At 39.2% G+C, this 16074-nt stretch overlaps 1 protein-coding gene across 1 annotated transcript in view; it reads right to left on the bottom strand.

Moving 5' to 3' along the window:
- The window catches only part of GABRR3 (gamma-aminobutyric acid type A receptor rho3 subunit), a 49170-nt gene that overhangs the window by 21268 nt on the left and 11828 nt on the right, over positions 1 to 16074 (bottom strand). The window contains exons 3-6 of the mRNA XM_003261703.2: positions 10207 to 10274; positions 4655 to 4878; positions 1277 to 1359; positions 86 to 226 (exon numbers count right to left, since the gene is read on the bottom strand). Coding sequence (XP_003261751.1) covers positions 86 to 226; positions 1277 to 1359; positions 4655 to 4878; positions 10207 to 10274 — 516 coding nt within the window. The remainder of the gene's footprint in view (positions 1 to 85; positions 227 to 1276; positions 1360 to 4654; positions 4879 to 10206; positions 10275 to 16074) is intronic.

Raw genomic sequence — 16074 nt, 5'->3', positions numbered from 1 at the left:
TTCCGGTCTTTTCACATGTTGTGGTGCTTTGCAAACAGTAGATGTCCAATAAATGCTGATGAATCACCCATGTAAAATGCCGTACCTGTGCTGCTATAGAAAGCTAATCCACTGGATGCACTGAAGTCTTCAATGAAGAACTGAGAAAGGGACATATGCTCTTCAGTATTTAAGGACTTGTTTCCGTGTTTCCAGTATAGCATTAGGTCGTCCTCATTGTAGGCATCTAAAACATGAAAATATCAGTCCTGTAAGTGGAATAAGCTCTTTTAAGCTCAATGAGTTCTATAACCATGTCTTATGTGGCTCTGTATCCTTAGTGCCTAGTCCAGTGACATGTATATATTAGGTGATAAAAACATGTTTGCCAATGGACTGATCATACACACACTTTTAGGAGGAGGAAAAAGAATCTCTAAAAGTTAGACCCTGATGAGTAGTATAGTGTGGATCTTGTGCCCACACAATGAATTGAAACTCCCCAGATAGCTGCTCCCATATTTGTGTGCATTCTCTTAGAGTATTAAGCCAGGCCTCAGAGTGACACCATAGCATCCCCTCACTGTCACAGGCCTGACTCCAGGCTGTTAGTCCCCATTTGTTTTTAGTTTCCTTGGATGAAATTCCAAAATGGGCCAATCTTAGAAGAAATTTTCTAAAGTCAAATAGTGGTATGGAAAATTTCTAACAGATTTGGGGCAGAGCATCTGTGGAGTAGACATCTGGTGAGATTCCCAGCATTTTAGACACATTTTCAAAAATTGCAGTCAGCTTTTAAGATCTTCCATCAAAAATAGCTGATTGGCAAAAGTGATTGACAGCTCAGATGCCCTCTGATGGGGCTTTGATTAGGGGGTCTATGTCTAGAGTTAGATTTTTCTAGGGAATCCAAGTCTACTTAATGGAGGATTGTGATTCGTCTGGGAACATGAATTCCAGAGCTTTCCAAATGTGGAAAGTCTGTGTCAGTCTATGTAACAACATTAGCAAGAATAGACCTTTTTAGGGAGCTGTTCCTTTATTGTGGAAACTGAAGAATATGCAATTATCAAAACACTTTTCCCCTGAACCTTCTCCTTTAACAGACAAACTGCCATCAACCTTCATAAAAAACAGAAACCAAAAAAAAAAAAAAAAAAGAACCCACGATTGTTTCAGTTTTGGATAAATATAGCAGTATTTTAAAATGCCTGTTAAGAGCATGCTTATTTACATGTAAGTATGTGATGGTGTGTTCAAATGATGTGTACTCACTCCACCAGGAAGTGAGACTTACAGCTTTCCAGTTCAAGAGAACAATTTTGAGTGTCAAGAGGAAACCTGCTGAAATCCATAAAGCACATGGCTGAAACCGTTATCCTATAAAAAGAATGAGAAAAAGAAAACTGCAGATCATTTAACCATCTGGCCAAATGAGCATGCAACATTGAAGCTTTCTTACTGTTTGCCGGTTCTGTGTGTCTTTCAAGAATAATGCAAAACAGGCAGTATTATCTTCTGTCCAAGGAAGCAAACTCAGGAGGGTAGATGATTTTCTTAAGACACAGTCAATGAGTGAATTCAGCTCTCATACCTGCTTCTGAGTTCACCATTTCCTGATCAGCCCCCTCTGTGTATTCTGGCTCTGATGTCTCTAGAAAAACACTCTTCAAACTGAGAAGACTTTTAAATAGATTTAAATATTTTTTGCTTTCTGGAAGATCCACACATAAATAGTCTGTAGTAACAAAGGCTTGGAATGGTGGCAATAAAAACCTGAAGTTAAAGGTTTCCTTCACAAAGCAAGTTTACCCGAGGAGATTCTCTTTCCAGTAGTGAGTGAAAAGCCTGGAGCATTCTTAGTTATAGATCTAGGTGCACAATGCATAATTCAGGTACTATTAAGCCAAAAGGCTTGCATACTGATGAGAATTACTTTTTCAAATTTTATATCCTCCTAGATCTTCCTGGCTTCAGGCAGAGGCTGCTGTACTATGATCTTGCCTCAAAGTAGAAACTTTGGTATCCACAGTAGCAGATCAGAGGTTCATAAAAGGCCCCTGAGCAGGTTTGCAAAAAACAAAGGCAACAGATGCTCCTACCTGTGGTGCCCTTGAGTTAATAATTGGAGTAGGGACATTTTATCTTCTGTGGGCTAATTCTACTGTCAATAGTCATGCAACAAAACATCAAGCCAAGGATTCATTTTGGTGTATTCCTAGTACTTTAAACCTAGAAAGGACCCTCTGAGGCCTTTCAGTCCATTTCCTTCATAGTACATGTGAGTGACCTAATGACCAAGGAGGCTAGGTGGCTAGGTAGTGTCAAAACCAAGCGGGAACCAGGGGATCTGGCTCTGGGCTGAGATTGGCTCTGCTGTTGGCTGGAAGAGCTGTGCTGACAACAATTTTGAGTTCCTCCTGTGTTAGAGGACCTCCAAGACCACTCTCAGGGTCAGTGATTCACGAGAATGACTCGCAGAACCCAGCAAAGCTGTTGTACTCTTGGTTACCTATGTTTAATGAAAGGACACAGATGAAAATCAACAGTAGAAAAGGGGCACAGGGCAGAGTCCAGGAGAGACCAGGAACACATTTCCAGTTGTCTTCTCCTAATGGAATTATGTGGATGGTGCTTAATTCTCTCAGCAATGATATGTGACAACACCCTGGGGACATTATCAACTAAGGAAGCTCACCCAAGCCTTGGTATCTACACTTTCAACTGAGAGTAGCCACATAGTAATGACTGACCACCCACATGGCTGACCTTAGTCTCCAGCCCCTCCAGAGGTCAAGCTGATATCTAGTGGCTCAAAGTGTCCACTGTAAATCACACTGTTAGCAGAAACTATCTGGCTCGGCCCCCAGCCCCAAAGTAAACAAAGATACTCTCATCAGTTAGGATATTCCAAGGGGTTAGAGGTTACCCTGCAAGAGCCTGGCAAGGGCCAAATATTTCCTGGAATGTGCAGGGTAAGAAAAATCCACTGAGTTAATTATTTACTAGACCTCCCCCCACCAAAATTAATTTAAAACAATTGATTCTTTGTCCAGATAGTGCCGTTCTGCTCCTGATTCCTGCTGAGGCTTGACTCCAGTACGTATGAGTCCTATGCTACTCCTGACTTAAAAGTCCTATTGAGGCCAGGCACCATGGCTCACGCCTGTAACGCCAGTACTCTGGGAGGCCAAGGCGGGCAGATCATTTGAGGTCAGGAGTTCGAGGCCAGCCTGGCAAACATGGTGAAACCTTGTCTCTACTAAAAATACAAAAATTAGCTGGGCGTGGTGGCAGGCACCTGTGATCCCAGCTATTCAGAAGGCTGAGGCAGGAGAATCACTTGAACCCAGAAGGCAGAGTCTGCAGTGAGCTGAGATTGTGCCACTGCACCCCAGCCTGGGTGACACAGTGAGGCCCTGTTCCTCCCCCCCAAACCCCCCCGCAAAAAACCATAGAAAGTGATATTTTCCTTTAATTGCATTTTTAAAAACATTGACAGCACTTATAAAACGCCTGGCAACAGCTCTGTGCTGAAGTGGGTAAGGTATTTTTAACAAGCAAAAATAATCTGTATGAGTTTCCTACTGCTGCTGTAACAAATTACTACAAATTTGGTGGTTTAATGCAACAGAAATTTATTCTCTCACAGATTTGGAGGCCAGAACTCTGAAATCAGTGTCATGGAGCTGAAATCAAAGTGTCATAAAGGCCCTTCACTCTTAGCAGCTCTAGGGGGAAAATCCTTGTGTCCTACAGCTTCTGGTGGCTTCCAACATTCCTTGACTTATGACCACATTGCCTCCTCTTCTTTTGTATGCATGAAATTTTCCTCTACCTTTCTATTATAAGGATACTTATGAGTGCATTTAAGTCCCAACCAGGTAATCCAGATAATTTCTTCCCTATTTCAAGATCCTTAACTTAATCATGTCTGCAAGGATTCTTTCTTTTTCTTTTTTTGGTCATATATGATAAGCTTCAGTTTCCAGGAATTAGGACATGGATATCTTTCGGGGCATCATTTTTTCACCCTACTTGAGAATTTTTCTAAGGTTTGTAGGACATTAAAAAAAGCTGAGTTGCTTGGGTTTACCAAACATTTTTAGAATTATCCATGATAAGCCACTCAATATGCACAGAACTCATTTGACTAAAAGAAAATATGGAACATTAAAAAGGGAGGGCTGTTATAGCAAACTGTTGGAATGCACAATTTAAAAGAAAAGAAAAAGAAAGCAAATTGGTGTTAGCTTGAATGATAGCCATGCCTTCCCATGAAAAATGAAGGAGACAATTAAGAAAAGTTATTTAGCGAATCCAAGGTTCCAAAACTGCTTGGTGGGGTGCAGGGGTGGGGTGGAGTTGGTGAGGAGGAAAACAGGCTTGTTTACCTATAATATTGTGTGCCAGATTTTAGGATTTCCATAATTCAGCTCCATTCTATTTGTCCAACTGACATATACCCAGAGTGGGTATAGTTAGAATAGAAAATCGTTTTTTAAAATCTGGATGTTAGAACCAGGGGAAAATCACATCTTATGCTTGTGTCCCAATCTCCAGCATCATTAAACAGACAGCAACATTGTGAGTTTCATCTGAAATGAGCATCATCAGCTTTGGTGCATACCGCTGCAGTACAAGGAAGCCAAAGGCGATAGGCAGCTTTCCTTACCTGAGACTTAGGAGGACGTTTCCATCAGGGTGTACGCGCAGCATGATATTCTCCATAGTTGTATCATGGATGAAGGATCTTTTCGAGTGGACAAAAAAGATATCAGGCACCCAGATCTTTCTGGTCAATCTATGATCAAATGTCATGCTTTTGTTTGCTGTGCTAGGAAAGGAGAGCCTCTCGTCTTTCCAGTAATGCCTGAGATAAAAAGTCATTGTAAAGTCCTAGACAGAGAGAAAAAGAGACCAAAACAGCCAGTAGGAATATGGTTCAGGATGACCACTCAACACTGTTAGTCCCAGGACTCATTCCTATGGTGTTAATGACTTTTAAGTGAATGGTTAATATTGTAGTTTCAGGTAGATCTAGGATGAAGCTAAGGAGGTTATGCTTTGAGCTTCTCCTTCACATGGAGCCCAGTGAATGTTGAGAATTTCTGGGAGTTATAATAGAATATTCAAGTTGGGGAAGGGGAACCAGATTATAAATGGGAAGCATTTCTGTGTAAGCATTCTGGTAAATAACCCAAAGAGATTTCAGAAGAAAGGAACCTGAAACTTTACTATTTTATTGTCCATTATTTTATTGTGACTTCCTTTTTTATTCTAAATCACTTTTAAAACTGATTTTATATTGATACTCATGTTATTTTTGTTAAAGAAGTTTTCCCAAATCGAATAAACTATAGTCCCACAAAAATGTGGATACAGTGTTTATTAGAGCTATTCGTGTAAAGCAAGTTGTCAGAAGTCCTGGGACAGAGACAGAATCATCCTCAGCTTGAGAGACAGAAAGCATATTGTGAAATGATAGTTCTCAAAGTTTAGTGTGCAAAGATTAACTTCTGAAGTTTGTTGAAATGGCACATTTCCCAGAAGCTAGTTCCCAGAGATTCTGATTCAGTATGGCTCAGGGATTTGAATTGTTAATGTTTATTCTTACGTTGTAAGAATGTATTGATGAGAGGAAAAAACTATACTAGCATTATATTAGAAAAAAATTTATTTACTTAATAATTTGAGTTTTGTTTGGCTCTCAGATGTTCCAAATATTTGGTTGTTTGAATAGAAACTCCCCCAGCTTCATCCAAATTATTGGCCGTTGGACAATTACAATTTCTTACTTCTTACTATTTCGCAATTGCTTACTTCTTACTATTTCACAATTGCATACTTCTTACTATCTTTTTTTCCAACAATAATCAAATTTTTCTTGAACCAGTGCATATCATAGAACTTTGGCATTTATTATACAAACAAAGGATACATTTCGGTAAACTCTGAATGAGTCACCAATTAATTATGAGGTAGTTTGTCCTAGGTTCAGAATAGAGCTATACTGATTTATGGCTCTGGATTAATCTAGGAACATTAGCCATGTGTAATTTTGAATTAGGGTGAGGGCAAATAAACAGAATGGTTCCTTCACTAACATAATACAAGGAATTTTGTGGGTTACTGCACAGAGTGCCTTAATAAGCATATATTTAGAATTAGATGCTCAGTCTGATCTGAAGTTCACTAGGCAAACACTGAGTTTATGCAGTCAAATAGCAGACGTTGGTGCATGTCTGTGATACAGCAAGTCACTACACGCTGGCGCTATCAGGAGCAGGCCCTCTGGGAGGAGGGCGAGGCAAAACTTAAATGGATCGAAAGTGAAGTTAGGGTGGACAAGAGAGTAGAAAGATGATAAACGAGAAGCAAAAACCAATAAACAAACCAAAAAAAAACCAACACTAGGGGGAAGAGTGAATCACTGACAATCAGAAAGCATTTTCAAACTGGGCATGTGAACCCAGTCCAGTTTTATCTGATACAGACTAGCACAGCTAACCTTATTCAGGAGGTAAAGATGATGTCCAGTTCTGGGTGCTGCTGGTTAGAAACAATAAGGACTTTAGATGCAAACTGGGTCATTCAGAAATGACTTGGATAATATGCCAGGAGAGGGGAAATAAAAGCTTGTTCAGAGCACAACAGGCTTGGGGAAGTATCATTCAGAAATGACTTGGATAATATGCCATCCAGAAATGACTTGGATAATATGCCATCCAGAAATGACTTGGATAATATGCCAGGAAAGGGGAAATAAAAGCTTGTTCTCAGAGCACAACAGGCTTGGGGAAGTATCAGTAAAAGAGCTGCCTTTGGGTAAGAAAGGGGCAAAAGCTTCTAAACCGATCTTTTTTGAGTAGTGAGTCCTGTTAGTGCTATTCCCTTTTGCAGGAGAATGGCAAATGAATCTTTAAGACTTACATTGAACTGAAATAAATATTGAATTAGATAATGATAAAGATAAGGCAGACCATTAGCTGAAGAGTTTACAGACTGAAACAAGGTGTAATGGGTCATAGAAGATTTTGTTTAGACCTTTCTAGAATTTTTATGTGTCCTGAACTTTTCTTTTAGTGATTTGGAGGAATCACTATAAATAAAAATATGAATTAAGGATATAGATGAAAAGATTATTTGATTTTAGTGATTGATATTTTCTAGGTCCCTCCCTCAACAGACCCCTGTTTGTTCACTTTGTCTCTCTCTTTTTATCTTTAATTGCACTATTTGCATTATTACAAAAATAATACACAGAATCTAAATTTCAAATTTTAACACTCTGAAAATCACTATATAAGCTACAGTTTATGTATCAACAATACTTATTCTAAAGCATATATAAAAGCAACTTTTGAAAGTTTTATAAGAACACACATGTAAAATATTCCAGAAAACGGAATGAAATTCAAGGATTCACATACATAAAAATGACCATCAAATGAGTCGATTGGATAAACAACAAACTAAATCTTTTCAGATGGAAAATGGAGTTTGAAAAGAAAATAATTTAACTTTTCCCAGTTCATGGAAGAGCTACTCCTTGGTTTTATTAAAAAACAAACAGAAAACCAGACTGCCATGTTTAAAGTAGAAAATAAAGGACAATAAGCATCTGGATAAGAGCTGTCATCTCAAATGACTCCAAGGACCAGGTGGGCAACTTTAAAGAAAGAAGTAGGCTGAATCTAGAGAAAAGCAAGGCTCGGGTTCCAGGACAAACTGGAGGGCACAGGCCCCATCTGAAAGCATTCAAACTTTTTTTTTTTTTTTTTTGAGACAGAGTCTCACTCTGACACCCAAGATTAATTGCAGTGGTGTAATCTTGGTTCACTACAACCTCCACCTCCCAGGTTCAAGTTATTTTCCTGCCTCAACCTACTGAGTAGCTGGGACTACAGGGATGTGCCATCACACCCAGCTAATTTTTTTGTATTTTCAGTAGAAACAGGGCTTCCTCCTGTTGGCCAGACTGGTCTTGAACCCCTGACCTCAAATGATCTGCCCACCTCGGCTTCCCAAACTGCTGGGATTACAGGCATGAGCCACTGCTCCTGGCCCAAACATTAAATTGTTTAGTACTTTGGGTAGAATGGAGAGAAAAAACTAAAATTCAAACCAAATACAAAATTGAAACCAAACCAAAACATATTCATAAGCTGCATCTTACTAGTAGGTACCAGTTAGGGCCTTTATCATTAACACCTGAAGTTGGTGTAGTATTGACAGAAAATGAAATAGATCCATCTAAAGAGGATGACGGAAAAGATAGCAACTGAGGAGAAAGAAATGAGATGGAAAAAGCAATTTAAATATAAAGACACATAGCCATTGGGTAAGAACACGTGATAGAGTTTGGATGTTTGTTCCCTCCAAATATTGTGTTGAAATTTGATACCCAGTGTTGGAGGTGGGGCTTGATGGGAGGTGTATTAGTCCATTTTCACACTGCTATAAAGAACTACCTGAGACTGGGTAATTTATAAAGAAAAGAGGTTTAATTTACTCACAGTTCTGCATGGCTGGGGAGGCCTCACGAAACTTAAAACCATGGCAGAAGGCAAAGGGGAAGAAAGCACCTTCTTCACAAGGCAGCAGGAGAGAGAGAGAGCATGTGCAGGGGAAACTGCCACTTTCAATCAGGTCTCGTGAGAACTCTCTATCACAAGAACAGCATGGGGAAAACCGCCCCCATGATCCAATCACCTCCCACAAGGTCCCTCCCGCAACATGTCAAGATGAGATTTGGGTGGGGACACAGAGCCAAACCTTATCAGGAGGTATTTAGGTCTTGGGGGCAGATCCTTAGGGAATAGCTTGGAGCCATCTTCTTAGTAATGAATGAGTTCTCAATTATTTCCCATGACAGTCTTCTCCCTTCCTCACCCCTGCCACCTGGAGCTGGTTGTTGAAAGAACCTAGTACCTCCCCCACCCCCCATTCCTCCTTCTCTTGCCATGTGATGCCTGCTCCTGTTCACCTTCCACCATGAGTAGAAGCTTCCTGAGGCCCTCACCAGGAGCAGATGGCGGTGTCATGCTTCTTGTACGGCCTGCAGAACCATGAGCCAAGCAAACCTCTTTTCTTTATAAACTGCCCAGCCTCAGGTATTCCTTTATTGTAACACAAACAGACTAAGACAACAAGGAAACAGGCATTGAAAATTTGAAGCTATAAAGGCACTCTTTATTTGGGATAGAAAAACAAACTGAAGGGGGCTCAACCAAACTCTGAAACTATATTAAGAAATTAATAGATCAAGAGTGACTAAAAAGGAAATATATCTGAAAACAAATTTGTAGGTACGCGTATGTATAAGCTAGCAATGGTATTAACTATTCTTTCCTAGAGCAAAAAACTTGAAAAATGTAAAATCGCTTAAATGAAATATGTCTCTGGTAATTATGTAAACAAGGAAGGTGGTCCTAAATTGGGAATAGAGAAAATAAAATGGAAAATTACGGTTGATAATATTAAAACATAAAAATAGCCAAAGTGGTTAAGTGACGGGAAGAAGAAACAGGAAAGCAAGGCATGCAAAATGTCATAAAAGACAGAAAAAGGCTAACAGGAAGCTTGAAGATAAGGGATCAGTTTCAAGTTTTATGGATATTTCATAGAGTGAATAATGCTCTAGGAAAATACAGATGTTTCATTGCAAAATTAAATAATGGCAGTCTTTTTTAGATTTCTAGAAAAATATAAGGGAGTAGACAAATTTTTAATTAAATTTTTAGTCCCATGAAATTAAAAAAATTCTTTGTCCTCTGCTACTGGTTGTCTACAGATAAGCAAAATTAATATCATTTGACATATTTGAAAGCAGTCCATCAATGCTGGTTCAACTGTTTATTATTTTACAGGCAAGGACCCATGATTCGGATTTCATATCGCACATATAGTTTGGTCTTCCTTCTGTTTATACAATTGTTCCCAGTTCTTGCTACATAGGTAAATATATCGTGATGTTCTACAGTGTTCCACCACTAGAAATCCGTTAGAAGGAAAACAGAAGAGTAGAAAAGGAATGAGAATTGTAATCAAGATTAGAATGAAGTGGATAGAAGAGAGCACAGCAATCATGAGCCTATGATTAAGGAAAGTAGGAGACATAAATAACATACATAATTAAAATGATTTATTAAAATACTAGTGATTTTGACACTGCCGCGTTTCTGTCTTTTCAGAAAAAGAGCAATATCCCATGAAGAAACTTACCATGTTAGTCTCTGAAATGCTGTCAATGCTTTCAACATGGACATCTATACCTACTGGCACTGGGGACCCTTCAGAAAGAAGAATGGTTAAGATGCTGAGGAATGCATTATAATCATTTTAAAACCATTCAAAACAGAGAGATTAATGCTCTTGGACAGCAACTGAATTACTTTTAAAGTTTTTTTAAACAACAAATTTCTCCATTATTGAATCAGTTATTATATACTCAATTATTATAATAAAGGCACATGTGTAAATAAATGGTATTCCAATAATCATTACTCATTTGCTTGGGATCATGTCAATAGTTTCCTCCTCTAGTATAAAAGTGGTGTCTCCAGTTTTTTTTTTTTTAATTTTTTATTCTTTTTACCTACTAGTGATTTAAAAAGGAAAACTGTTTTGAAAACATGTCTTAAGAGTATGTAGAATTATGTACTCTATATGGTAATGGTCATATCTCATAGTCAGGGAGTGTCATAGAATCCTTGACATGGGCAACGTTGGGACCTTTTCTCTGCTGTCAAAAATATCAGCCTTTTCCATTTGTGCTGTGGTTGGTGGAGTAGAGGAACACAGAAAAAATTTTACTGAGACTAAAAGTACAATGCCACACAGGGACACCACAGATCAGATTCAGAAGTGTCCTTTTGCAGATGAGCAGCAACCACAGGCTGCATTTGGGAAGAAGCAAATATCCTTAGAAATCCATTTAATGAGAAAATACTGAGAGTAGAATTGGAGCAATTTCAGACAGAGCACTGCTTACACTTGTACAGTTGAGTCTCCCAGAATCAGGTTCATGGGCCCAGAAAATCTGAATGACAACCAAGAGAATCCAGACTAGACTGACCTTTCCTAGTTACACCTAACAAATGATTTCACCACTCCCAGTGTGAGGCGAAATTGATGTCAGAAACATCTAGTTTTGTGATGGAAATTTTATGTACATATGTGTTAAAATAATTTATGTATTTATATATGTAGTCTTTCATATGTTCTCTTTCCATGTAAGCCATTCTCAAACCTTATTGTCTATATAGTCCTGAGTTTTAAAAAATGTTTTCAATTATGGTTGAGAAAATATAAATCCTGCCTAAATGGATCCAAGCTGGTTGTTTTAATCGAGATTCAAAGATTTAGCCGGGTGTGGTGGCTCACGCCTGTTATCCCAGCACTTTGGCAGGCCGAGGTGGATGGATCACTTGAGGACAGGAGTTTGAGACCAGCTTCACCAACATGGTGAAACCCCGTCTCTACTAAAAATACAAAAATTAGCCGGGCGTGATGGTATGTGCCTGTAATCCCAGCTACTCAGAAGGCTGAGGCAGGAGAATTGCTTGAATGCAGGAGGCAGGGGCTGCAGTGAGTTGAGATGGTGCCACTGCACTCCAGTCTGGGTAACAGAGGTAGACTCTTTCTCAAAAAAAAAAAAAAAAAAAAAGGAAAAAGAAAAAGAAAAAAGAAAAGAAAAGAAAGGAAAACAAAAGAAAAGAAGATAAAAGAAACAAAGAAAGATTTAGAGGAGTCAAGCCTGAAAAGCTTCCTTAATGAGGCTGAGGCTACATAATGCCTGGATGTGCTACATGGGACAGGCGTGCCTATAATTCGACAGCCCTTTAAATGCATAATACTATAGAAACCCAAGGTATGTCTTGCCAGTCCTGTATCTTTTCTGTGACTGCCCCAGGAATTAACTGATGTCACCTTCACTTCATTAACAAATTCCCTTTTTTGGATCCTCAAATCCATGCCCTCGGTATCATTTTTTTACTTTCAAGGGTTTCAGTTGGCCAGGCACAGGGATGGCATGCAAATATATTCCTGTTTCAGGCTTCTGGAATACCTCAGTTACATCTTAACTATCATCTCCTTCCTGACGTATTGGATCAATTACTATACACCCTATAACACTAACTGTGACTTTTTTTTTTTTTTTTTGAGACAGAGTTTCATTCTGTCGCCGAGGCTGGAGGGCAGTGGCACAATCTTGGCTCACTGCAACCTCTGCCTCCTGGGTTCAAGCAATTCTCATGCCTCAGCCTCCTGAGTAGCTGGGATTAGAGGCATGTGCCACCATGCCCAGCTCATTTTGTTCACCACTTTGGCTAGGCTGGTCTCAAACTCCTGACCTCAGGTGATCTGCCTGCCTCGGCCTCCTAAAGTGCTGGGATTACAAGCATGAATCACTGCACCTGGCCAAATTATGACAATTCTTACTGTTTAATGGTGATTTTGATTAAGCATTAACTTTGGAACATCTCACTATTATTCCTTCATAGGGTTCGGCTCTGGTGCTTTTTTATGTGTCTGTGCCTTTTTTCTTGAATTAGTAGAATAATCAAAATAACAATTCATGAAAATATCTTTGCCATGGCTCTACCTGGTATTTTAGATTGAGTAAATCTTCCCAATAATTCCAAAACTCCAAGGGAAGAAAAAATTTGGAAAGGTCTTGGAGGAGCAGCAGAATGTCTCAAATGAAGCTCTAGCATTAAAGTCACTTAGGCTAGAGTTTGAAACCAGCTCCACAATTGTTATGTGCATGAGAGTAAGTAACGTCTCTAAGCTCAGTTTACCTGATTTATAAAATTTGTCTAGTAATACTCACCTTGGAGACTCATTTGAGGACTAGACATAGTACAGTTACTGAACTTAATTTGTAGTCAATAAATGGCATACAATCAATGTTATCACTATTGCAATTAAGCAAAAATATAAACCTGCCCCTCAGGAATGTAAGCCGCTACTCCCAGCCCTACGCATATTTAGATAATGAGTCCAATCTTCACAAAAAAAAAAAAAAAAAAGAAAAAGAAAAAGAAAAAGATACAGTGCTTGTCATGACCTTTTTTTTTTTTTTTTTAAATCAGAGAACAACTTGCAGTTAGTACCTCATGATTTATAAATAGATCCTAGTTGCTGACAACTGTCTCTACAAGCCTGGGGACAGTCTTGTAAAACTACCCTCCAAGGACCTATTCATGCCACTGCTGCCCAAGCACTGGAGCCTAAGGGTTGTTTGCAGGCTGATCTGAGATCGGGGTTAAAACATAGCTTGTCTGTTAGGAATGGGTTTCTTGAAATACCTTCGATTTCTTCCTTCCGTCCTCCAGATTTATACTGGTTCTGGTGGGGATAAGCTCTTCCGTTTGCAAGGAAAATGTATGCCCTCGGGTGCCGTCTGGCCTCATTTCTTTTTTCTCTTTCTTTCTTTCTTTTTTTTTTTGAGATGGAGTCTCACTCAGGCTGGAGTACAATGGTATAATCTCGGCTCACAGCAACCTCCACCTCCTGGGTTCAAGCGATTCTCTGGCCTCTGCCTCCTGAGGAGCTGGGATTACAGGCATGCGCTACCACCCCTGGCTAATTTTTTTTTTGTATTTTTAGTAGAGACGGGGTTTCACCATATTGGTCAGGCTGGTCTCAAACTCCTGACCTCGAATGATCCGCCTGCTTCGGCCTCCCAAATTGCTGAGATTACAGGCGTGAGCCACTGCGTCAGGCCGTCATTTCTGCCTGGTTTGAGCTCCTTGTCCCACTGCACCTTATTCATGGGTTTGAGGAACTGTATTACGCTCTAGCATTCTTGAGGATAGAGTAGAGAGTGAGCAGCATGTAAAGCCAAGATGCAGAATCAGAGTTTGGGAGCCAGATAAAAGCTCCAAAGATCATTCTTTTACAAAGAAGGAGCTGAGTCACAGATAGAAGGTGGCAATAAAGCATATGGCTTAAAATCCATGGAATTTGTAGCCATATAAACCCGAGTTAGTGCCAAACTTCTGTAAATACCTCAACTCCTCATGTAATCTGTAAAACGGAACTAAATATACGGGACCTACTTTATAGGGTTGCTGTGATTATGTAAAAGGAAGCTTGTCAAGTCCTTAGCCTAACCCCATTCAGATGTATTAAAACCAACTTACGTGTTATCTATCTATTGGATCAGTAATAAATGTAACAGTGTAAATAATAATTTTTAGATAATTTTATTAATTCAGTACCTAAAGCATTTGAAATATAGTGAAAATTAAATAAATATTAACCATTATGATGATGGTGTCGATTTCTCAGGATCACTAACTAGGCAGTAGCACACACATTTATAATCCTTTTTGTATATGGAAAGACATAGCATCTATTTGGTTTTTATGCAGGCTGGAATAATGAGGGCTAAATAAAAGTTATACATCTGATTTGTATAATGCATTTAAAGTTCATTATATAATATATCATCTAATCTTTTAATTATAGCTGCTTTGTTAACTAGAGAGAGCTGATTTTAGCTCCACTTGACACGAGGGAGTGCATACTCAGACAGGTTACAACACGTGCCTGAAACCCAAAGTTAGTTAATGATAGGAAAGTAGCCAGATCCTTCTGACTCACAGTATAGTCCTCTCCTTTGACAAGCAAAGACTGTGCAAGCAGCTTTTATAACTTCAGCTTTTGTCTTGACTCTGTAGCCAGTATCTGAATACTGAAATGATTTCACTTTGAAGAAACAAAGAAATTATCATCTATAAAACTAAAACAAAAAAGCCCTTAGTTATGGGAGATGTAAAAGGTGGGGAAAACATAAATAAAGAAAATGAGCTGCAATTTATAACCCAAGTTAAGCAAAAAGCTCCCCTAAATTTATATCCTCCTGTTTCCACATAATGAGTCAATTAATCTTCTAATGCTTTATAAAAGCAAAAAACACTGCAGTAGCAGCTGGTTTTAATGTTAAAGCTAATTAGGAAAACACATTAAGGCAAGAGAAGTGCTGAAGTTACATTTAGCTCAAGAGGGAAGAAGTATGTGCGTGTGTTTGTGTCGTGGACAAGCATAAAGAAAGAAGATAAATTAAAGCTTGTCTTTTATATTCCGCAGTCTGATTTCCCCAAGGAAGGCAGCCATGAGAACAGAGAAATGGGTCACTGGTATAAGAAGCTGTTCTGACCAAGACAGGCAAGAGAAGGTTAAGGAGTGTATTTCACAGAGCTACCAGACTGACACTTCTGACTGAATTTATGGATTTTTCTGCTCAAACTGGCTAAACACACAAGCCATTTGGACACCATTTCACCCCAGTCTATGATAGTCAGAAAAATTTCTTAATCATGGGATTATTTGCCCCCTGCCACTAAGTAGCACATTTCAATTGCATTTTTAATAATCCCATAAAGTCGCCTCGGGAAAGAAAGTATTTTTTTAAAAATGCATTTTCATTTAAAAAAAATCTTAAAATGTATCTCTAACAGATCAGGCAGACTGGAAATTTCAGGTCAATTTCATGTTTTTCTGGAGCGAAGGAGGACGAGTTATGGACGGAGAATGAAGGCACACGTTTTAAGATAAAAGAGGAGAGTTGACTTCGTCATCTACAGGAGTGCTTCTCAAACTAAGGTTTAGGGGAATCACTGCAGAGTTTTATTTAGAATCCTGAGATGGGGCCCGTGCATCTGCATTTCTAACTCCCAGGTGATTCTGCGGCTGGTCCACGGACCACTTTGAGTGCCAAAGCCTCTCTAGACCGCTGGGTTCAAGGTCTACATTCAAGGATAGCCATTTTTCTCTCAATCTTTCTTCCCTTACTTGGCCTCAAATAATCTCCATAAAACCCCTTTCCTCTAGGATAGGAGCGAGTTTAATTGAGGAATCTAACCTGACATGAATTAGGGCAGGTTTTTGAATTCGTGTTGAAAATAGTACATCAGGTGGAGCTTCCAACTGTGGCTCCGGAGTGGCCAGTTTCAAGCCATTCCTGTGTGACTGGCGCCCCCTGGTGGCCGAAAATCCATGGCCAGGCAAATTTATCGACTGAAGATCCTATCCTGCTTGTTATATGGTGGTAGAGGAAATATTTTAAAGAGCTTTTATAGA

This window comes from Nomascus leucogenys, chromosome 21, assembly GCF_006542625.1.
Source record: "Nomascus leucogenys isolate Asia chromosome 21, Asia_NLE_v1, whole genome shotgun sequence".
NCBI lineage: Eukaryota > Metazoa > Chordata > Mammalia > Primates > Hylobatidae > Nomascus > Nomascus leucogenys.
Note: the sequence above shows the minus strand (reverse complement) of the source record. Positions and strands in the feature narration are given on the sequence as shown.